This window comes from Onychostoma macrolepis, chromosome 01 (assembly GCF_012432095.1).
Source record: "Onychostoma macrolepis isolate SWU-2019 chromosome 01, ASM1243209v1, whole genome shotgun sequence".
Taxonomy (NCBI): Eukaryota; Metazoa; Chordata; class Actinopteri; order Cypriniformes; family Cyprinidae; genus Onychostoma; species Onychostoma macrolepis.
In genome coordinates this window covers 40246954-40271084 of record NC_081155.1, presented here as the reverse complement: position 1 = coordinate 40271084, position 24131 = coordinate 40246954, and the positions used below count along the sequence as shown (strand labels likewise).

Genomic DNA, 24131 nt, shown 5'->3' with positions numbered 1-24131 from the left:
TAAAAACAGTCCCCCATGAAACTCAGCTCATGTCAGCAAATCTTGAAGTAGATAACCAGTGAATGTTTGAGAGAGGTGGACATTTATTTACTTAAAAATGCTCAAGTAAATATTTACAAAATAATAAAATAAATATAAAAAGCATGTCTTCAATGTTTTTTTTTTGTTTTTGTTTTTTTTTTTAAATACAGCAGCTTCATTGAATAAGCGTATAAAAAAACTCCATAATGTGCCATGATGTGACATTTACGTATAATGTGGATGTTTCTAATGTAGCAGCCTACTTTGCTTTCAAATTTCTTCACAGTACAAAAAAAAATAAATAAAAATAAACTGCATGTGCAAAATCAGCAATTTAATAGGATGGATACAAAAAAAGGAGGAAATCAAGAATGTGCCCCGTATAATGATTGTTTTATTGCCTACACTGCAAAACAGGCTGCTAGAAAATAAAAATAAAAAATAACACATTTAATGAGGTTTATGCTCAAAACAGGTACAATAATATTCAAAAGGAATAAAAATATACTTACAATTAGAATTTTGTTTCTCACATGAATTTATCTTTTTTTCAGGACGTTTAATTATTTTTCTGGAAAACAAGAAATACTAAGCATATAGGAAAAGCCAATGTCATGGGTTCATTTCCCTGGGAATTTTGGATGAAACATCTTACATTTCTTAGTACTTTTATTTTGTTTTCCAGTACAAATATCTAAACATTCTTAAATCAAAATGGACATGCAAAATGACATAAGATATTAAGTCTTGTTTTCTGAGAAATGCATTAAAATGTAGTGAATTGTTGCTTAAAACTAATATATTTATAATATGTTTCTTGTTGTTTAGGCAAAACAAGACTTAATATCTTAAGTCATTTTACTTATCAAGTAAAAGTATCTTAATGTAAGAATAAATATTTGTAGTAGAAAACAATACAAAAATACAATACAATTTTTTTTTTAAATATACATTACATTTGTATCTATGCATCTGGCAGACACTTTTATGTAAAATTCCCTGGGAAATGAACCCATGGCTTTGGCATTGCTAGCTCTATGCTCAACTGTTTAACTGTCATTCTTCTTTATGATGTCTCTTTTCTTTTTCCTTATGGGAAGTTTGAGGCAACAAGTTTTAGCCATTTCTTCAGGTTCCATGATGCCTTGATACACCATTGTATGCTATAAAATGAAAACAAGACAACAAAAGTTGCTATGTCAAGTTCAACTTCCCCTCTGTGAGGTTGTATCATGGCTCCACCAACCCTCCCAGCCTGGCCTCCTGAGACCCTGCTGCTGGCTGTGATCTCTGGGAGGCTCTGCTATCTCCAGCAGCCAAACTCTCCTCCCTGTGTGGCTGAATAATGAGATGCAGCGTGAATGCGGACGGGCGGCCAAATGGCGGAGGGCCGTGGATCGTGATCTGAAGCCTCAGTGGAGGATATTAAGGGCCGTTCACTGACAGCGACAAAGCGAACATAAGTCTGTCATTTTCAGTACGACTTGTCATTGCAATGTGAGCACGTAGTGTGCGAAGTTGAGAAAGTTTATTGTTTTTTATTTGTGCATCATTTGTCTCCTGTAAGATGCGGTAGTCAAGTTTGGGCTGGAGAAGTTAATGGTTCTGTGAGAGATTCCACTATTTTGTATGATTTGTCTTTGTTCACATAAAAAATGGTGCATGGGAGATGATGTCAGAAATTGTCATCATTCTAAGTGATTTTGATTCATTCGTTCTTGTTCATGAAATGCTGTAGTTCAAATCCAAACGCGTTCTCTTCATGTTAATTTCTAAAAGGATAAAACTTGATTAATTGTCAAAGTAGAATGGCAGAATTGTATTTTTATATTAAATCGATAAAACTGGCTTCAGTGTTTTAAAGAATTTTTTTCCTGGTTATGTGACCATTAAAGGAAAATTCAATTTTATAATTTTGCAAACATTGTGGGAAATTTACTTTTGAATGTACATTCTGAAACAAGTAATAACGTTTAAAAAAATATCAAATGACAACTAAAACCTTTCAGAAAAGAAAAATGTTTCAGAAAAACGGTGCATAAACAATATACATTTTTAACATTTGTTTGTTTTCAAAATTTCATAAATTTTCAAAATATTATGTTTATATCATAAACCTATATCATAAATCTATGACATCAGTGATCATAGATTTTGCTTTAACTTCACATCATTTTATTTAATTATTACAAATATTTATTTTTTTTATTTATTTATTTTATTTTGTTAATTGGGTATTTAAAAAAAAAAAACTGGGTATTTTAACATGATTAACTGATTAGGTTTTTTTTTTTTTTTAATGACAAAACATTCAAAAAAGGAGGTCTTTATGAATACTTTAAATTAATGAATAATTTCGATTGATTGCCTGATTTCCTTTCTTCATATCTGCACTGGTGACCCAGCCTTCAAATTGTCCAGTCTCATTTGCTTCTCACTGATTGTAATCTGCCATTTGGAGACGATTTGTCCGTGTAAAAATGGACACAGACAGATTGAAATGAGGATTATTTCTCAAATGTTAGTGGTTTTGACACGGTTTTAATTTGGCTTTAATATTGAATTCTGCTTCTCGTGAGCAAAATGATTGCATTTTGTGTCAGATCTAAACAGATAAATAATAAAAACAATATGAGGTGTACATTGTATCACATAACAAGGCATCTTAATAGTCTGTCAATGAGGGTTCCTCAGTTTGCACTGAGTTAATGAACAACATTTTTGCTTGTCTTCTGTCTTATAATCATTAAATGGTTATGGCACAGCTGAACATTCAATTAAATATAGATGCAATTTATTTTTGTTCTTTTTAATTTCTGCTTTTGTTTGCATTAAAACCTGGTAAAATATTATTTTATTTTATTATATATATATATATATATATATATATATATATATATAATATACTTTATTACATAATAATAAATTTGCTTCAGTTGTTAGTGCTATACAATGCTCTATACAATATGTCAATGACTTGCAATATTATAAAAGTTATAGTTCATACCAAGTTAAACAGCTTGATGTTTGTATTAAGGATTTTTTTTTTTAGCTTATATATTTATTTTCATATATTTTTCTGTGATTTACAGTTGATATAGAAATGGTGCGCTGTGCTCAGCTTTGACCCAAAGTTTATTTGTGGCATTGAATTGATTGAGTTATGTTTACAGATGGAGGCAGACAGTTAATGTTAAGAGGGGTGCCTTAATGTCGCTCAATTTCTCCGGCTGATAAGGACCGCAATACGTGCGATGAGAGCTTGCCCTTCAGATGACTTCATAATATATTTTTTTAGACATTTTGATTAGCTCAACTTTTTTCCCCTGTTAAGTTTCCTTCAAAGGCACTTTATCATTCTAATTCTCTCAAATTTATAGCATTCTCATTTAAATATAGATTTATTACATTTGTTGTTAAAGGGATTCCTGCTTTTTCGCCGCCTTCTTAGCGAAGGAATTGTGTGCAGATGAATTCATCAAAGAGATGTTAATGATGTGAAGTGTTTCTCATGCAGGCTGGGTTTCCAGCTGTGAATGTCAAAAGTGACTTTTTAAAAATGTATTCATATGGTCTGTTGTTCCATTCACAGTCTCAACCTTTCCCCCTGCACACTCCACTTCCATCATCATGGAAGTGCTGAAAGAAAATAGTTCACTTTCACTCAAAGGAAGTGAAATTGTCATGTTTAAATATCCTTGATCACGGCTGGGTTCATTTTGAATGCAGGGATGAAGGATCTGGGACCTGCTAATCTCATAATGCTGGTCAGTCAGGGTTAAATATACTGGAAAATACAGTGTCAGAAAAATGCAAAAAATTGACCTTTACCATGTCACTGGATCAGCTCATTATATTTACCCCTAAAACATGCATAATATATCCAATACATGTAATACATTTAATCTAATGCTCTCCCTGGCTATACAGTAAAACACAACATTAGTTGTGAAATATTATTACTTTTTAAAATAACTCTATTTGAATATATTTTAAAATGCAATTTATTCCTGGCATCAAAGCTGAATTTTCAACATCATTACTCCAGTCTTCAGTGTCATGTGCTGATTTGCTGCTCAAGAAACTTTTCTTATTATTAATTAATGTTGAAAAAGTTATCCTGCGTAATATTTTTGTATGAACCCCATGGTATTTTTTTTATAAATTTTTTTTTTATAAATAGAAAGTGCAAAAAGTACAGTATTTATTTGAAATCTTATTTAATCAGTTTATTGCTTCCTTGCTGAATAAATGCATTGATTAAAAAAAAAAAAAAAAAAAAAAAACACGCATGCACACAAACCTTTAAACTGTGGCATATACTGTAAATACATTATCAAATACAAAATCATTATTTATTTATTTTTTCACCATGAGCAATACAATTGTAGTACTCAGGTCCATTTTAATATATTTTATCATCCATTCTGTATGGGCTTAGCAATTGAAAACACACACAAACAAATGGGCACTAGATGATGTGTACTGAAGATGAATGGTTTAATAGTGTGATATAATCAGTTGTGTAGGTTCAGTATATGAAGCCTGTGCAGATAAGAGATATTCTAGCAGAACTGCCCAGCTATGTAACTTATAAAGTTACATTAGTTGATTATGAAGCGGCAGCCATTGTCTGAATTATAATATTGCTTCATTAACTTCACATTTGTTTTCCTTCAAGAGAGAATGAAAGTATATTAACCCATTTTAAACAACCAGCCATGGCCTCATTCATCAGACGGCTGTTTGAGGTTATGAACCAGGCATTTTTAAAAATTTTAAAGCAGGCTTACACAACACAATGTTCATTGGCGCACTAGGCTTCTAGGCTAGTAATATTTGTTACAGGTCAACAGGAGGGAGGGATTTGAAAGAGATGCGAGTCTATCAGCTCAAATACTGTACACTACCTCCACATAAAGCATATGTTCCCAATCTCTACAGACACATTGATATGCTCATAATCTTGCTTGATCTTTTATAAGCTCCTTAACTTGGGAATTGGGGTGATTTCATTCTTAAATCCTGTTCTAAAAAGAGAGATTATTTTCATTACACTTCTTTTATAAATCGTTTAAACTGGTTTCATAGAGCAGTCAGGGTTATATCCTTAAGGTGACCTCAGAATGATCTGTATGTCTTTTATATGCACATAAATTGTTTATTTAACATGATTTATACTGTGGAATAGGCTAAATGGCTCAAATGTTGTCACTTATTCAGAAACGCTCATGATATCTAATTCACCCTCTTTTTAAATTCTCACTGTTGTAGAAATCCTGAATGGAGGCGTGTATGTGGATCAGAATAAGTTCCTGTGTCACGCTGACACCATCCACTGGCAGGACATCATCAAGAACCCGCGTTCTGAACTTCTGGTCGTGCCCTCAAACAACAGTGGCAACACATGTGAGTGTTCAGGTGCAGGGGCGCGGGAAGATGTTTTAGGTTGGGGGTTGCGATAGAGGCTATTTACACTAAGTGAAAATAGCAGTATTCTTTAGTGATATGCTATTTACACAGTGCAAATAGCTTTAGGTTCTATTTATTCTATGTTAAAATAGCAGGATCCTGCTAATTACTTATTGCAGATATTGAATAAAAGGGTTACACAAAATGATTAATTGTGGCGAAAAACATGATTAGAGAAAAACATTACTTATTGCAAATAGTGGCAATTATCTGCACCTCTGCATTGTAATACGTTATAAAATAGTATGCAATAACTTATTGAGTGTAATTTTTTAAGTTTATTTCAAATTATTAAATGGATGCCACCTTATTGGGACAAAAGCTCTCCCTACACCTACCCTACCCGATACTTTATGTTCAACTTTTTGATTATTTCCTTCATTTTTCTTAAAAAATAAATGCTTTTCTGATGTGATTTGAAATTTAAAAAGGGAGAAAAAAAGTTCGCCAAAAGGCAGATTCGAACCCCGGTTGATCGTGTCAAAAGTACGGAAGCACACGCTTTACCGTCTGCGCCACTGAATCTAACAATTAGTAGCCGTCTTTTGCATATTTGACTATCCAAATCATACGTTCATGGGTGGAATTAGTGTAAATAGCCTCTTCCAACAACATGGCTATTTGCACTTAAAGGAACACGCCACTTTTTTTGGAAATAGGCTCATTCTCCAACTCCCCCGGAGTTAATAAGTTGAGTTTTACCGTTTTTGAATCCATTCAGCCGATCTCCGGATCTGGCGATACACTTTAGCATAGCTTAGCATAGATCATTGAATCCTATTAGACCAGTAGCATCGCGTTCAAAAATGACCAAAGAGTTTCGATAGTTTTCTTATTTAAAACTTGACTCTTCTGTAGTTACATCGTGTACTAAGACCGGTGGAAAATGAAAAGTTGCGATTTTCTAGTCCGATTTTGCTAGGAACTATACTCTCATTCCGGCGTAATAATTAAGGAACTTTTCTGCGTAACATGGCGCGGCAGGCGCAGTGATATTCGCGGCGCCTGAAAGTAGTCCCCAGCCAGGTACCTGGTTATAATATAGCTGGGGACTACTTTCAGGCGCTGCGTATCACTGCGCCTGCTGCCGCAGCAAAGTTCCTTGATTATTACGCGGACTGGGAGTATAGTTCTAATCATATCGGCCTAGAAAATCGCAACTTTTCATTTTCGCCGGTTTTAGTACACGATATAACTACAGAAGAGTCAAGTTTTAAATAGGAAAACTATCGAAACTCTTTGGTCATTTTGAACGCGATGCTACTGGTCTAATAGGATTCAATGATCTATGCTAAGCTATGCTAAAGTGCTATCGCCAGATCCGGAGATCGCTGAATGGATTCAAAACGGTAAAACTCAACTTATTAACTCTGGGGAGTTGGAGAATGAGCCTATTTCAAAAAGTGGAGTGTTCCTTTAAATAGACCCTCCGATTTTTTTTTTTTTTATATTCCCAACAATTAAACAGTTGCCCACAGAAAAAAATCACTTCCCGCGCCACTGTTCAGATGAGTTTAATGATTCGAACCTGGCTATACTAATTGATGTTTTTCATAATTAGACTGAAATTGTTTTATGTCCTTTCAAAAATTTCATGTGCATGCTATAATTTAAAGCTTTAACAAACAATAACTATGCAAAATGTTTTCAAATATTTACAGCAATACTGAAATACTGATAAACCTGATAATGTTAATATTAGTTAACTTGATTTTCTTTGTATACACTACTGTTCAGAAACTTCAGAATCTTTCAAGTACAGTCAAAACAGTAATATTATAATCTTGTATTACAATTTGAAAATAGTTATTTATTATTGTGATGGTAAAGCTGAATATTTAGCATCATTACTCCAGTCTTCAGTGTCAGATAATCCTTCAGAAAGCATTATAATATGTTGATTTGCAGCTAAAGAAACATTTCTCATACATTTTTGATGATTCTTTGATTAATATAAAATTTAAAAAGCATAAAAACATTGATTTGAAACTTATTTGAAATGTTTTTCATTTATATAATATTTATATACATTTAATATATGATAATAAATTATGTTCATTTAATATGGTAAATGATTTATAATCATATTCTTGAAAACACAGGCAAATTGCCAAATTCATTGTTTCATTGTGTTCAGTGTTCACCCTAACAAAGTTTTCCAAAAAGATGCCATATGCTTTTGCAAATAGCTTTAGGTTCTATTTATTCTATGTTAAAATAGCAGGATCCTGCTAATTACTTATTGCAAATAGTGGCAATTATCTGCACCTCTGCATTGTAATACGTTAAAAATAGTATGCAATAACTTATTGAGTGTAATTTTTAAGTTTATTTCAAATTATTAAATGGATGCCACCTTATTGGGACAAAAGCTCTCCCTACACCTACCCTACCCGATACTTTATGTTCAACTTTTTGATTATTTCCTTCATTTTTCTTAAAAATAAATGCTTTTCTGATGTGATTTGAAATTTAAAAGGGAGAAAAAAGTTCGCCAAAAGGCAGATTCGAACCCGGTTGATCGTGTCAAAAGTACGGAAGCACACGCTTTACCGTCTGCGCCACTGAATCTAACAATTAGTAGCCGTCTTTTGCATATTTGACTATCCAAATCATACGTTCATGGGTGGAATTAGTGTAAATAGCCTCTTCCAACAACATGGCTATTTGCACTTAAAGGAACACGCCACTTTTAAGCGTTATAATATGTTGATTTGCAGCTAAAGAAACATTTCTCATACATTTTTGATGATTCTTTGATTAATATAAAATTTAAAAAGCATAAAAACATTGATTTGAAACTTATTTGAAATGTTTTTCATTTATATAATATTTATATACATTTAATATATGATAATAAATTATGTTCATTTAATATGGTAAATGATTTATAATCATATTCTTGAAAACACAGGCAAATTGCCAAATTCATTGTTTCATTGTGTTCAGTGTTCACCCTAACAAAGTTTTCCAAAAAGATGCCATATGCTTTTGCAAATAGCTTTAGGTTCTATTTATTCTATGTTAAAATAGCAGGATCCTGCTAATTACTTATTGCAGATATTGAATAAAAGGGTTACACAAAATGATTAATTGTGGCGAAAAACATGATTAGAGAAAAACATTACTTATTGCAGATATTGAATAAAAGGGTTACACAAAATGATTAATTGTGGCGAAAAACATGATTAGAGAAAAACATTACTTATTGCAGATATTGAATAAAAGGGTTACACAAAATGATTAATTGTGGCGAAAAACATGATTAGAGAAAAACATTACTTATTGCAAATAGTGGCAATTATCTGCACCTCTGCATTGTAATACGTTAAAAATAGTATGCAATAACTTATTGAGTGTAATTTTTAAGTTTATTTCAAATTATTAAATGGATGCCACCTTATTGGGACAAAAGCTCTCCTACACCTACCCTACCCGATACTTTATGTTCAACTTTTTGATTATTTCCTTCATTTTTCTTAAAAATAAATGCTTTTCTGATGTGATTTGAAATTTAAAAGGGAGAAAAAAGTTCGCCAAAAGGCAGATTCGAACCCGGTTGATCGTGTCAAAAGTACGGAAGCACACGCTTTACCGTCTGCGCCACTGAATCTAACAATTAGTAGCCGTCTTTTGCATATTTGACTATCCAAATCATACGTTTATGGGTGGAATTAGTGTAAATAGCCTCTTCCAACAACATGGCTATTTGCACTTAAAGGAACACGCCACTTTTAAGCGTTATAATATGTTGATTTGCAGCTAAAGAAACATTTCTCATACATTTTTGATGATTCTTTGATTAATATAAAATTTAAAAAGCATAAAAACATTGATTTGAAACTTATTTGAAATGTTTTTCATTTATATAATATTTATATACATTTAATATATGATAATAAATTATGTTCATTTAATATGGTAAATGATTTATAATCATATTCTTGAAAACACAGGCAAATTGCCAAATTCATTGTTTCATTGTGTTCAGTGTTCACCCTAACAAAGTTTTCCAAAAAGATGCCATATGCTTTTGCAAATAGCTTTAGGTTCTATTTATTCTATGTTAAAATAGCAGGATCCTGCTAATTACTTATTGCAGATATTGAATAAAAGGGTTACACAAAATGATTAATTGTGGCGAAAAACATGATTAGAGAAAAACATTACTTATTGCAAATAGTGGCAATTATCTGCACCTCTGCATTGTAATACGTTAAAAATAGTATGCAATAACTTATTGAGTGTAATTTTTAAGTTTATTTCAAATTATTAAATGGATGCCACCTTATTGGGACAAAAGCTCTCCTACACCTACCCTACCCGATACTTTATGTTCAACTTTTTGATTATTTCCTTCATTTTTCTTAAAAATAAATGCTTTTCTGATGTGATTTGAAATTTAAAAGGGAGAAAAAAGTTCGCCAAAAGGCAGATTCGAACCCGGTTGATCGTGTCAAAAGTACGGAAGCACACGCTTTACCGTCTGCGCCACTGAATCTAACAATTAGTAGCCGTCTTTTGCATATTTGACTATCCAAATCATACGTTCATGGGTGGAATTAGTGTAAATAGCCTCTTCCAACAACATGGCTATTTGCACTTAAAGGAACACGCCACTTTTAAGCGTTATAATATGTTGATTTGCAGCTAAAGAAACATTTCTCATACATTTTTGATGATTCTTTGATTAATATAAAATTTAAAAAGCATAAAAACATTGATTTGAAACTTATTTGAAATGTTTTTCATTTATATAATATTTATATACATTTAATATATGATAATAAATTATGTTCATTTAATATGGTAAATGATTTATAATCATATTCTTGAAAACACAGGCAAATTGCCAAATTCATTGTTTCATTGTGTTCAGTGTTCACCCTAACAAAGTTTTCCAAAAAGATGCCATATGCTTTTGCAAATAGCTTTAGGTTCTATTTATTCTATGTTAAAATAGCAGGATCCTGCTAATTACTTATTGCAGATATTGAATAAAAGGGTTACACAAAATGATTAATTGTGGCGAAAAACATGATTAGAGAAAAACATTACTTATTGCAGATATTGAATAAAAGGGTTACACAAAATGATTAATTGTGGCGAAAAACATGATTAGAGAAAAACATTACTTATTGCAAATAGTGGCAATTATCTGCACCTCTGCATTGTAATACGTTAAAAATAGTATGCAATAACTTATTGAGTGTAATTTTTAAGTTTATTTCAAATTATTAAATGGATGCCACCTTATTGGGACAAAAGCTCTCCTACACCTACCCTACCCGATACTTTATGTTCAACTTTTTGATTATTTCCTTCATTTTTCTTAAAAATAAATGCTTTTCTGATGTGATTTGAAATTTAAAAGGGAGAAAAAAGTTCGCCAAAAGGCAGATTCGAACCCGGTTGATCGTGTCAAAAGTACGGAAGCACACGCTTTACCGTCTGCGCCACTGAATCTAACAATTAGTAGCCGTCTTTTGCATATTTGACTATCCAAATCATACGTTTATGGGTGGAATTAGTGTAAATAGCCTCTTCCAACAACATGGCTATTTGCACTTAAAGGAACACGCCACTTTTAAGCGTTATAATATGTTGATTTGCAGCTAAAGAAACATTTCTCATACATTTTTGATGATTCTTTGATTAATATAAAATTTTTAAAAAGCATTCAAATGGAATAAAATCTATACAACTCATAAATGAATGTATATATAGTTCAGTAAGAATATGCCTTATTTTTGTAACTACACTGTAAAAAGTGATAAGTTGACTTAACTTAAAAAAAGAGAGTAAACCCGTTGCCTTAAAATTATTAAGAATATAATAATATTTTTTTTTAAAGTTAAGTGAACTTGACAATTCGCTTCAATTATTTTTTTTCTTAATTATTATTTACTTAATAATTTTAAGGCAACGGGTTTCCTCAATTTTTTTAAGTTAAGTCAACTTATCAATTTTTACAGTGTAGATATAAAGACATTATTACCAGAAGTTCTTTCTTATTAAGCTTGAAACCAGTGTTTAAAAGAAAGTTTATAATTAAGTTATATTAAAATGCCCATATTATACTAATTTAAAAGTTCATAATTTGTAGGGTCTACTATAATATATTTATATGATTTAAAGTTTAAAAAGCTCATCATTTTTTCTCACACTGTACATTACTTCAGCATAGTTGTAATAATCGTTGTAAAAGTTGTTAGCTCACAGGAAGACAGGAGTCATATTTTTGTGGCAGTTTTTCTCATGATTAAGGGATAATACAATACTTCTTCATCTTATAAATGGTTGTCAACAGCAAAACAGACATCATTTACTACTGAAGGTTTCTTTCAGAAGGACATTTCGTCAGCTGAACAATCAGTATGTTGTTAATTATGTTAAAATAACTTTTTGCCTGATGTTGCAGACAGAAATATTACTGTATATCAAAGTTTCAGAAATTGAAACAGAGTTTCAGTAATTTAAATGAGATGAATTCTGTCTGTAAAGTTAAAAACATTCTGAAGCACCTCGAGTGAAAGCTCTTGGGAACTCGGTGATCTTGTCTGGTGCTCGTGGCATAACCTGTGGTGATGCACTCATGAGTGGGTGGCAGACACAAAGAGAGGGACGGCAGGGGATGGCAGGTTCAGTTTGCAATACATAATTAGGTGTAATTAAAGACAACCCAGCAAATAATAGATTTAAGGTTTTTGCTTTGTCCTGATGACTTTTGACATATTTACAGAAAAGTAAACTCATAAAAAAGTCCACCAATGTGTAGAGTGCTTCACTTTTGTCTTCCTGGTTACAGTGACAAAGACAGTGTGTGCAGAGCAGTGTGATGGACGCTGTTTTGGTCCGTACGTCAGTAACTGCTGCCACCGTGAATGTGCAGGAGGCTGTTTCGGACCCAAAGACACAGACTGCTTCGTATGTCAACATCTTCCTGTATTTATACCTCATTCTGCATGATTTTAAAGTGTACTAGTGGTATTGACAAATGCCTGCTCACGTCATTTTTAAAGTAGTTTCATGGTGATGTTGCGCTTTAAAGGGATAGTTCACCCAAAAATGAAAATTACCCCTTTACCCTGTGTGTTGAAAACACTGAAAGCTCTGCAGAGGTGTCTCTCCATTATAGTCATGTTTTGTTGATCGACCACATACTTACATGACTGTTTTTTGTTTTCAGGCTTGTACCAACTTTAATGACAGCGGGGCCTGTGTGACACAATGTCCTCAGCCATTCGTCTACAATCCAACAACCTTCCAGCTCGAGCACAATCCCAACGCCAAATACACTTATGGAGCTTTCTGTGTCAAGAAATGCCCACGTAAGTTATACTGATTAACCGATTAAATTTAAAATGAATAATTAATAAATGAAAGCTATTTTTTTTATTTTTAAACTTTTAGAATTTTCTTTTTTGTCTTAACTGTCCCTCTAAAACATATTTTTTGAACTAAGAAGCATCTTTCACAAGTAAGCTCTGTCGTTCTTTGACATAGACAACTTTGTGGTGGATCACAGCTCTTGTGTCAAAGCGTGTCCGAGCAACAAGATGGAGGTGGAGGAAAATCATATCAAGATGTGCATCCCATGCACTGACATTTGTCCGAAAAGTAAAGAATAACGAATTTACCATATTTACCATGTTTATGTTTATCAAATAACCTCAACACTTTTTAGGAACATTTCAATACAATGTTTGTTTGTGGTGTTCAGTGTGTGATGGTATAGGTACCGGCAAGCTTCAAATGGCTCAAACTGTAGATTCCAGCAACATTGAGATGTTTGTCAATTGCACCAAGATCAATGGCAACCTTATCTTCCTCATCACAGGCATTAAAGGGTGAGGAACATTTAAGTCTTTTAGCAGTGTCAGATATTCCCATATGACATCTGAGTTTCTCTTTGAACAGCTATGTGCCCTCAAAAGCTACTATAAGTGCATGTCAATTTCTCTAGGCATGCCAACAAGCACTGCAACGAGCTGGTTTTGATGTACAGAAAGCAGAAACTTTCTGAGAAAAGCTAAAGACTTCTACTCTGCATGTTGACAGAAGAAAATCTGTAGTCATGCGATCTACAACCTTGATGCAGAGTCGGTTTAAATCCTAATGAGATTGACCTTGTTGCTCCCAGGACATTATTACACTATCAAAAAATGTTTATTGAGCAAAATATCTTCAGGAACAGGGGTTTAATACTTTTTTTGCCTGGTAATATTTGACTTATATTACAGTGCTCATAAAAATACATGTTTTTTTTTTTAATTCCTTACACTCATGAAGTGTTTTGCTGTGTTAAACAGAGACATGTATCATGGTATCGGTGCTCTGGATCCTGAGCGACTGAATGTGTTCCAGACTGTCAGAGAGATCACAGGTAGAGAGAGCGTTCTCATGAGTCGATATGATGATTTGGTAAAGCTACATCCAAAAAAAAACACATGATGTCAAGCAAGTTCATTTCTCACAGCATTCTTATGTTACAGTATTTATTTGTTGAGTGTATTAGGTTAGAAAACCTGAACAGTTAGTCATGTTAATTTAATTAAAATCTGGTGTGTGGCACAGTCAGATGTTATATTGCACTTATTGGAGTGAAACGTAATGAAACTCTGCACAATAAGAAAGACCTATGACTGTTGTCATGAACGCAGTTTCCATCGCCACTATATAAACGCACCTCTGATTCTTGATGCACCAAAATATTGATCATAAGAACATGTGCAACCGTGGAAATCGCACCCAATAGTACTGAAAAATTGTGGTGCGATATTACATTTCCATATTTCATCATTACTTTTGCAAGACTACATTTGATTTATTTTTGCTTTGCTTTTTACTGTCACATCAAGACCACTGTTGAATAATAGGTTTGTTGCTTGTTTGTTAACTGCATCCAAAGGTTACTTGAACATCCAGTCTTGGCCAGAGAACATGACTGACCTTGGTGTCTTTTCCAACCTTGTCACCATAGGAGGAAGAACACTTTATAGGTAAGATTATTTTTCTGTCAGGCTCATTCTGTCAGTGGAACTGATTTTGAATCATTCGGCTCAATAAAAATACTCACTGCAAAATCACAGTGGATCAAAGTAAAACTACATGCTACATGACTAGCAGACAGTTTAATCATATGAAAGAGTGATAGGTTTGGACATTTTTATTGACTTCCTAAACATTCTCATTTCTGTGTGTCTTTGTTTTCTTAGTGGTATTTCTCTGCTGATCCTGAAGCAGCGCTGGATCTCTTCGCTGAAGTTCCAGTCTCTGAAAGAGATCAGCGCCGGTAACGTCTACATGACCAACAACAGTCAGCTCTGCTTCTACAACACAGTGAACTGGACCAGTCTGTTCCGCACCAGCACCCAGAGAGCTCTGATCAAGAGCAACAGGGACCCCAGAGAGTGTAGTGAGTGCTCTAGCCAGTACTATCAAACAAAAAAGATGAATTTAGTGCTCTATTTAAACAGGTGCATCTCCTTTTTATAAATGTATACTTTGTGATTATTTAAAATGGTCAAATTTGTCATTATTTTACAGCAAAACACTACAGGGTATATAGGGTAAAAATCTTAACTAGTAAATATCACCATACTTTCCCCAGCTGATTAAACTCAGTACATTAAGAAAATAGTTTCGTATTACAATTTTTTCTAAAATGTTATGTTTAAATATGCAAATGAGGGTTTATCTCCTTTAATATGAACAAATTTCCATACATTTCTAGAATAAAAATCTAAACATTGGATTAAGCCAGGTTCAGAAATCTTGATTCATTTTGTTGAGTTCTTCACTTGATAAATCAGAAAATACTCTCAACAGCCAGATTTTCTTTTATATAAAAAAAGAAAAAATAATAATTAAAAGTTTACATTTAATTTTAAGTGAAATTAAAATGTAAACGTTTTCAAATATTGTTTAAATTCTAGTAAACACTTCATTATTAAAAAAATAATAATTGAGATTAAAAAAATAAAATCCATTATATTATATTTATATATTAAATTATATTTTTATATTGTTTCTATATTACTTTTTAATATTTTTAATATTATGTCACTATTTACTTAGAAAATTAGGCACTAAAATCCAAGGTCAACATATATACTGTATGTATGTATGTGTGTGTGTGTGTGTATATATATATATATATATATATATATTAGTGCTGTCAAACGATTAATCGTGATTAACCACATTCAAAATAAAAAAATTGTTTACATAATATATGTGTGTATACTGTGTATATTAATTATATATATATAAATACAAACACATACATGTATATATTTAAGAAAGATATATTATGTTTATATATTAAATATAATTAAATACTTATATATAATATATAATATAAAATATAAGAATATAAAATATATAAATTAATACATGTAAATATTTTCAAAATACATACATGCATGTGTTTGTATTTATATATACATAATAAATATACACAGTACACATATATTATGTAAACAAAAACTTTTATTTTGGATTGGATCCAAAATTAGACTTGGATCGTTATATACATATCATTTTATATTATGTATAATTAATATAATTAATATACTGTAATTATTTAATTTTATATAATTTATTTTTATGAAATTTAATTTTTAATATTATGTTTAAGGGGTTATTATGTTAGGGGTAAATGTACAGAATTGTCATGAGAATAATGTAAACTAGAAATAGTCATAACATAATTATTTTCTTATCTATGAAATTTTAGGCTAACTATGAGGTTTTGAGATATTTGCACAGTTATTGGCTAAATGACCTGTAAAATTGTCAACCCAGTTACCATCATAGAGTACTTGAGCATTAATAATAGACTAGTCTGTTAGGTCTGCCAGATCTTGAATTTCAATACACTGCACCTTTGGGACACATATAGGACATAAAGAAGACAATCATTTTACAGGCCAGTATCTTATGTACGATAAAAATTCCATGAACTGATGAAATAGAGAAGCAAAGACTTATCCATAATGGAGATGTTGACAGTTGCAGAACACTTTCCACAGTGCCGTACTGCCAAGCTGTGCTTGATGTAATTAGTGTGATAATAAGTCTGTGGTGTGTGGGTTCAATGGCGCAGTTAGCCAGCTCATTCAACTGGCCTCTTTTCCACGCTGCCGATCACAGTTGACTGATATCCCTGGATTGTCCAACAGCCATGAAGTGCATCCAGTGCTTTGCATTCACAGCTGATGGTCCCACTTGACAATATGATGGACTTTGGTTCAGTCAATACAGAGTTTTTATTTGGGATTCATTGATTCAGCAGTAATATTTGTATATAAATATCTGAATATGCTTGAATTAACTGATAAAGCAAAATCTGGCATCAGCAATATCAGTTTAAAGGGCTGGTTGATTTCGATTTCACTTTTTTAACGTTAATTAGTGTGTAATGTTGCTGTTTGAGCATAAACAATATCTGCAAAGTTGCGAGCCCATGTTGCGCTGCTCTAGAGAAGAGGAAGAGAAAACTAGGGGTGCACGTAAAAATCTATTGATATATGAATCGCGATTCTGTCTTCTAATGATTCTAAATGATTCACAAGTTTCAAAATCAATGTTCTAAAGCAGCGGTTCTCAATCCTGCTCCTCGCGTCGCCCTGCTCTGCACACGCTCTGCATCTCTCTCTCTCTCTCATTCAGATCATCAGCTCGGCTCCAACAATGAACAGTTCCATTTATACACTTATTTTCACATAGCAATGAGAAGCGTTATACATGGACGCGTTTTCGGTTGCCGTACTGTATTAAAGCTTTACTCAGGATAAAGCCGTATATTAAAAGCTAAGAGAAGCAGTACCATTTACAAATAACAGCGTATATAAAAGTGTGAGACAACAACAAACAAAAAACATACCATTAAGAGCCGTGCTTGCACAGGTTCTGCGCGATCCTCTTCACTAATATTCTCTGGGTCTCAATCGGGCTCAAATTGATAAGCAATATTGACGACGTCATTGTTTACAGTACAACCGGAGCACTGAGGCGAGGGGCGGGACGTTCAGACGCACACTAGAGGCGGTTTAGCCAATCACAACACACTGGACCAGCTAACCAATCTGAGCCCATTGCGTATTTCTGAGGGAGGGGCTTCATAAAAGAAGGAAATGAACAGCGCGTTTATAGGAGAAGGGACAGAGCGGTGTGGAATAAAGGTAAATTATGTGAAAAATAATGTTTTTTTTTTGTTTGTTTGTTTGTTTGTTTTTTAACAAAGCATTAACACCCCCATAAACACAATCAAGCCTAGAAAAAAAAAACAGTCAACCACCCCTTTAAAAACTTTTAAAAAGTGATGTTGACATATTTCCTTTTGAAAAAGGATATTTGAGAGGAACATGCAGTATAGATGTTTAGCCGTATGCTAGCACATGGTTGACCTCAAAGCCTGTAGATATGGTCTAAAAGCCACAAAATTAATGTATGTGTCTAAAGTCATTTCTGTGGATGTCTTCCGCAGCTCAGCAAAGGATGGTGTGTGATCCGCTGTGTTCAGTGGCAGGATGCTGGGGTCCCGGTCCAGATCACTGTCTGTCTTGTAAATACTTCAGCCGGGGAAAGACATGTGTGAAAGCCTGTAATCTCTATGATGGGTGAGTAAAAGACAGTTTGCACCCAGACTTCAGAAATGAAGGAGCAAGAAAAGTATGGTTTGCCATATCACATGCTGAAAAGTGGTACTTCTTTATTATTATGATTATATGTCGGTAGATAGATAGATAGATAGATAGATAGATAGATTGATTGATTGATTGATAGTTTTACATTTGCATTTACATTTAGTCATTTTGCAGACGCTTTTATCCAAAGCGACTTGCAATTAGGGAATACATAAAGCGATTCATCTTGAAGAGGCAATCAGACAAAGGAAGTGCTCGCAACACCAAGTCTCAGGCATACTATCAATGGCCAGGAAAATAAATAAATAAAAATTATAGTAATATTCATTCAATTGTTTAAATTGATTAAAAGGATTGTTTAAAATATAATAAACAGTTGATTATAAAAAGTTGAATTATGACCATAAAATTCACTTTGTTCATAAATACATTTTTTTATATTATTGTTTATATAATTTTATATCATTATGTCATTATTGGTGCAAAAGAAGACCATTTTTATTTTTATTTTTTGTAAAGAAATTCATATAATACATAACATATTTCACTAATAACACTAAATTGAAGCTGTAAGCTGTAAGTCTTTTGACCAGTATATCATTAAGACCATAATAAACCTAAATTCATAAATCCAGTTGTGAAGTTGACAGTTTATATATTTTACATACCAATTTCACAATTTAATTCTGTTGTTGTTTCATGAATAAAATCATTGAGTGGGCAGCGTTTGAAACAGAAGTTCTGACACTAGACTATTGGGTACAGCCATGGTTACTGCAGTATATATATATATATATATATATATATATATATATATATTTTTTTTTTTTTTTTTTTTTTTTATGAAGACTATCTATCATTTAGATTGCTGTTCACCCCCAGTCACTTTGTAAACACAATTTTGTACAAACTTCTGCCTTGGGGATGTGTGAGAAAAGATTAAAAGAATCAGAGAGAGGGATGGATTTCATCTAAAAGTTATAGTCTGAATGCAGAGGGCAGCAGGACCGAGTCTGGCCAGTGCTACGGCACAGACCAAAATCTAGCTAATTGTTCTTCGCCCTGTCCCGAGTGGGCTCAGAACACACTGCCATCTGTGAATGACAAAGTGGAAATACTCATCTGACAACAAATTTACATTCTGGTCCTCCGGGAGCGTCAGAGAAGAGCTCTTCGGTTGGCACTGCTTTTATGCTATAGTCATTAAACAATGGCAACTCTGACCAACATCTGAATAGGATTCCCCGTGGCAGAAAAATGTAATTTAGTTCCTAACAATAATCAGCTGTGGGGGAGTGTCATATTTTGGAGAATGAACGGGGGTCTCATTACACTCAATTAATTGTGCTTTAAATCAGCAGCCCCAGTCTATGAATGAGGATGTGCCAAACATCTCCAGTCACCCAACCAAGCGTTCAGACCTGAGAGCAGTGTTATGTGTTTTTCCAGGAGGTTCTGATTACTTGGTGGAAAATAATAAAATAATAAAAATAAAATAAAATAAAATAAAAAAGTATTTCTGATTCTGTATATTTGATTAATCAATTTAAATTATGTTTGGTTCATTTCATTTTTAAATAAAATAAAGTCATAAAACAAAATTAATAAAAGATTAAATAAAATAAAACAGTTAACAGCTGTTAGTAGGTAGGTATGTAGGTGGGTAGGTAGATGGGTAGATAGTAAATATTTAAAAAATGAAATAATGCTCAATTTACTTTTAAAAAGTAAAGTAAACTGAAATATGTTAAAGGAGACCTATTATGCCCCTTTTTACAATATGTAATATAAATCTCAGGTGTCCCCAGATTTTCATGATATGTCACCTTTAAAGCAACACTATGTCTTGGTAGTTGGTAGTTTAGGGCATCACTTTAGCACCCATTTTTACTGTAAATTTTTCCAGTGTGAGAAACTTCAAACTGTGAGTGTTCGTACACTCGATTTCCGATGTTTTAAGATCTGGGAGGTTTCTTTGATCCCCACTCTGTTATTGACCAGACACCATCTTCCCTGTTTTGGAAACGAACAAAGGAAAGGGTATTGATGGCTCTGCTAGGCAGCTCTTCTGCCGTATCTCCTGCAATCTGAGCTGCCATCTGCTTAGATAAAATTTAAAGAGGACTGTTTGTTCTTTCCTCTCAGACCAGTACAGAGAAAGATATTTCTAATTAAAATGCCATTATTTTTTCATGGATCTTACTCATCCGACTGGTATATTTGCCAAGTTCTCGCCAGTGTGTGAATATAGTGTCTGTGGTTCAGTTGGCTGTGGTTCAAGAAGACATGGAGGATGAGTCGGAGACAAAACAAAACCTGCTGTATGTGTTGTTGCTGAAAGAATACATCACCTACTTTGAAAAGCTTTTGATTGATAAAGGAATATTTATAAGACAATTATTCATGCATATATAGCCAAAATAGTTTGTTGGAAAATGGTAAATAAAACTAAATAACATTCCATTTTTGTATTGTTATTATTATTTAAATTTTGCTAATGTAATTGTTTTAAAGTATAATGTTTAATTAACCTTGTTTTTTATTTTATTCATGTGCATATTTTAGAGATGTTCGCGAGTTTGCCAATGGATCAGTGTGTGTGGAGTGTGACAGCCAGTGTGAAAAGGCCGAAGATAAAACTTTTACCTGTCATGGCCCTGTAAGTAAATCAAGCAATGCTATCTAAAGTCAGCATCATCAGAATTGATCAAATTAGCTTTCTTGGTTGTCCGTGATTCAGTTGTGCACTTTATTCCAAATATTTTTTTTGCCTTCGTAATCTTTCATAAAAATGCATAAACTTGCCTTGACTTTTCCCTATCAAATTTCACCCTACATTTTTGAGTAAAATGGGATATGAATAGGCTACCATTTCATGTTGACAGTTATTAAAATTTGCTCTGCTATTCCAGCCCAACCCATCCGGGCCGTCATTATGATATTTTTTCAGTAAATTAATTTAGAAGTCCTCTATTTTGTCTGTAAAATGTAAAAATGCAAGTGCCGAAGTTTTAGACTTTAAATGCAGAAGAACAAAGCTGTCATCTTCTTATGATAACCTGTCCATCTCAATTCCTAAGCTGCATAATTAGCAACATCACAGCTGTCAAAAATGTAAGAACTCTTCCAACCGTGTGACACCCGTCTCAAAATGGGCAATTACTTAGATCAAATATGTATGAATTTGTTTATGTTGTCAGTACCGCTATGTGTTTTAAGTAAAAGTTTAATGAAAGTTACTCAAACTCATAAGAAAGTACCAAAAAGTGCCATGTGAATAAAATATTTGGGATAAGCATCAATACAATATTGTAATTGTAAAATATTCAAGTATGACTTCTAGACAAATTTAATTTTTATAGGTCATTGTCAAGCATTTTGTCTGTATGGCTTAGGGTCCAGATCACTGTGTGAAGTGCTTGCATCTCAAAGATGGACCCAACTGTGTGGAGAAATGCCCTGATGGTCTGCAGGGAGCAAACAGCTTCATCTTCAAATATGCTGAGACCAACAACGAGTGCCATCCCTGCCACCCCAACTGCACCCAGGGGTAGGTTTCTGCATGTATGCATGTTTGTTTTTTCCTCCAGGCCAGCGCTACTCAACACACAGAGCCTATTGAGGCCCTTGTGATTTTATCATTGTCATGGCAACTGCAGTAATTACATTACAAACATCTTACCAAGATTCTTGCCTTGTTAATAAGGAGCAGGATAAAGCAGTAAATGCTTTTGATGGTGTTTACAGCAGCATAAAACATAGATTATCCAAATTATATTTATAATGTACACTACCGTTCAAAAGTTGAAGTCGGTATGATTTTTTGCTGTTCTTGAAAGTAATCTCTGATGCTCACCAAAGCTGCATTTATTTGTCAAAAAATATATATTAATATCGTGAAATATTATTTCACAATATACTTACTGTCACTTCTGATCAATTTATTGTGAACTTGCTGAATAAAAGTATTATTTCTTTATTTAATTTATTTTGACCTCAAAGTTGTGAACAGTAGTGTGAGTGAAGCTTTATTTGCATATCACCTTTTAAAGCAAAGTTACAAGAAACATATAAATGTTGCATCATAATATAAACAGTAAAAAATAAGACCATATGTTTTTCAAATTTTTCTACCATTTTACCCAAAAAAAAAACTATTAACTCAAGTGTTACATGCGATATTACAACAAAGTGAAGCTTTTGTATCATAAGAATATCAGAATTGCCATTCATTTGTTACGAATAATTTGCTTTACAAATAAGAAAGAAAATAATTGAATGATATATGATATACCTGTACAAATAATCAAAAAATACACATAATATGATTTGATCATAAAACATGCTACACATACAGTATACTTCTGACTTTTATATCAAAGAATTGCTAAATAAAATATAAGTGCAGCCTTTGAGGCTGAAATATCCTTCTTTGTGGCCCCTGAGCTTTCCAAAGTTCACTAGCCCTGCTCTAGGCAGTTGTTTCTCTTAGTTTCATTTTGGAAATCCCATAAATCTCTGCATTCATTCAAATATGTCACTATCTAAACTTTAACTGCCCAGTGGGTTGGTGAATTTGGGTACAGTTCCACAGGCCTTCGGTGTCACATCCTGTAGATCTGAGGCAGATCATACTGCACATGGACACACTAGAGACATCCACCCAGTATGAACCTCTGCTTCGTTCTGGTCTGTCTTGGCTCTCAAATCAAAGCTCTTGCAATGCTCTAGGACACCATAACAAAGCACTCGCGAGCCCTTCATCTCATGGGTGACAGTCATTGCCGCTGGTTACTGTCAGGCATGCGCTCTTCAGCACTGTTCTCTGTGATTACTGAACCCAGTCACCACTGTCACAGCACTCCAACGTGCCTTATTCCTGAATTTAGAGCTCTGGAGATCATTTCAGGCTACACTTAAGCTGGATAATGTGGATAATGCTACAGATGACTAGGTAGATCAAAAGTTAACATGGTAAACATTTATTACCATAAGTAAGTGATATACACTTGCTTGGGATCATTTTAAATTGTTTTGAAAAATGTTTTTGATGCTCACCAGTGCTGCATTTATTTGACCAAATATTACAGTAGAAACAGTGAACTATTATTACAATAACTGTTTTCTATTTTAATATGTTTTAAAATGTAGTCTATTCCTGTGATACAAAGCTGAATTTTCAGCATTGTTACTCCAGTCTTCAGTTCAGAAATCATTCTAATATGCTGATTCGCTGCTCAAAAAACATTTATTATTAATATAATGTTGAAAACAGATATATTTGTGGAAGCCTTGATAAAAGAACAGCATTTATTTTGTAAGTTCTTTAAAAAAAAAAAATCTTACTGACACCAAACGTAGTGTGTGTGAGCTAATAAACCATCATCATCATTATCATCATTAGTAGCAATCTAGAAAAGTAGTGTTATTTGAATTATTACTTTCTATCTTGTTTGTGTCATAGGTGTACTGGACCCCGGATCCAAGATTGTATTGGGATGCTGGACAGGTAATGTTTCCCTTGCTTTCATATCGTTCGAGGCACAGATTTTAAGTTTATATAAATAAATAATATACTATATGAAGATCAAAAGCGGAGTATTTCATAACTAAATTTCTGACACTTCACTTCAGGAAACTAATAATCAGTTAAATACAGTCAACACATTACAGAATCTTTCCAAGTATTTTTAATTTTTGTTCCCCAACTAGAAACGTTTCATACCTTTGTTGCCCATTTAATGTATTATTAATTTAGTTTGAATGTGTGATAATTAGGTGTTATGATTTGAAAGAACATTTCACTATTTCTGGAAAAGCAGTGGGCCTTCTTAAAAGTTCTGAGAGTTAACACTTTTTTCTCACTTTTTTTTTTTTTTTATATTAACAGAAAAATAATATATCAGTGAGTAGAGCTGTGGTTGTGATTGCATCAATAATGCCATGTTTTATATACTCTGAATTGTTCTAAAATCCTTGCATTTT

General features: G+C 33.0%; 1 protein-coding gene across 1 annotated transcript in view; it reads left to right on the top strand.

Annotated features, from left to right (window-relative positions):
- Positions 1–24131, top strand: part of si:ch73-383l1.1 (receptor tyrosine-protein kinase erbB-4) — a 189299-nt gene that overhangs the window by 143861 nt on the left and 21307 nt on the right. Inside the window, exons 4-17 of the mRNA XM_058778574.1 lie at positions 5296–5434; positions 6556–6562; positions 11676–11700; positions 12257–12420; positions 12683–12824; positions 13000–13113; positions 13217–13343; positions 13806–13879; positions 14405–14495; positions 14712–14911; positions 17987–18119; positions 20712–20805; positions 21542–21696; positions 23611–23655. Coding sequence (XP_058634557.1) covers positions 5296–5434; positions 6556–6562; positions 11676–11700; positions 12257–12420; positions 12683–12824; positions 13000–13113; positions 13217–13343; positions 13806–13879; positions 14405–14495; positions 14712–14911; positions 17987–18119; positions 20712–20805; positions 21542–21696; positions 23611–23655 — 1510 coding nt within the window. The remainder of the gene's footprint in view (positions 1–5295; positions 5435–6555; positions 6563–11675; positions 11701–12256; positions 12421–12682; positions 12825–12999; positions 13114–13216; positions 13344–13805; positions 13880–14404; positions 14496–14711; positions 14912–17986; positions 18120–20711; positions 20806–21541; positions 21697–23610; positions 23656–24131) is intronic.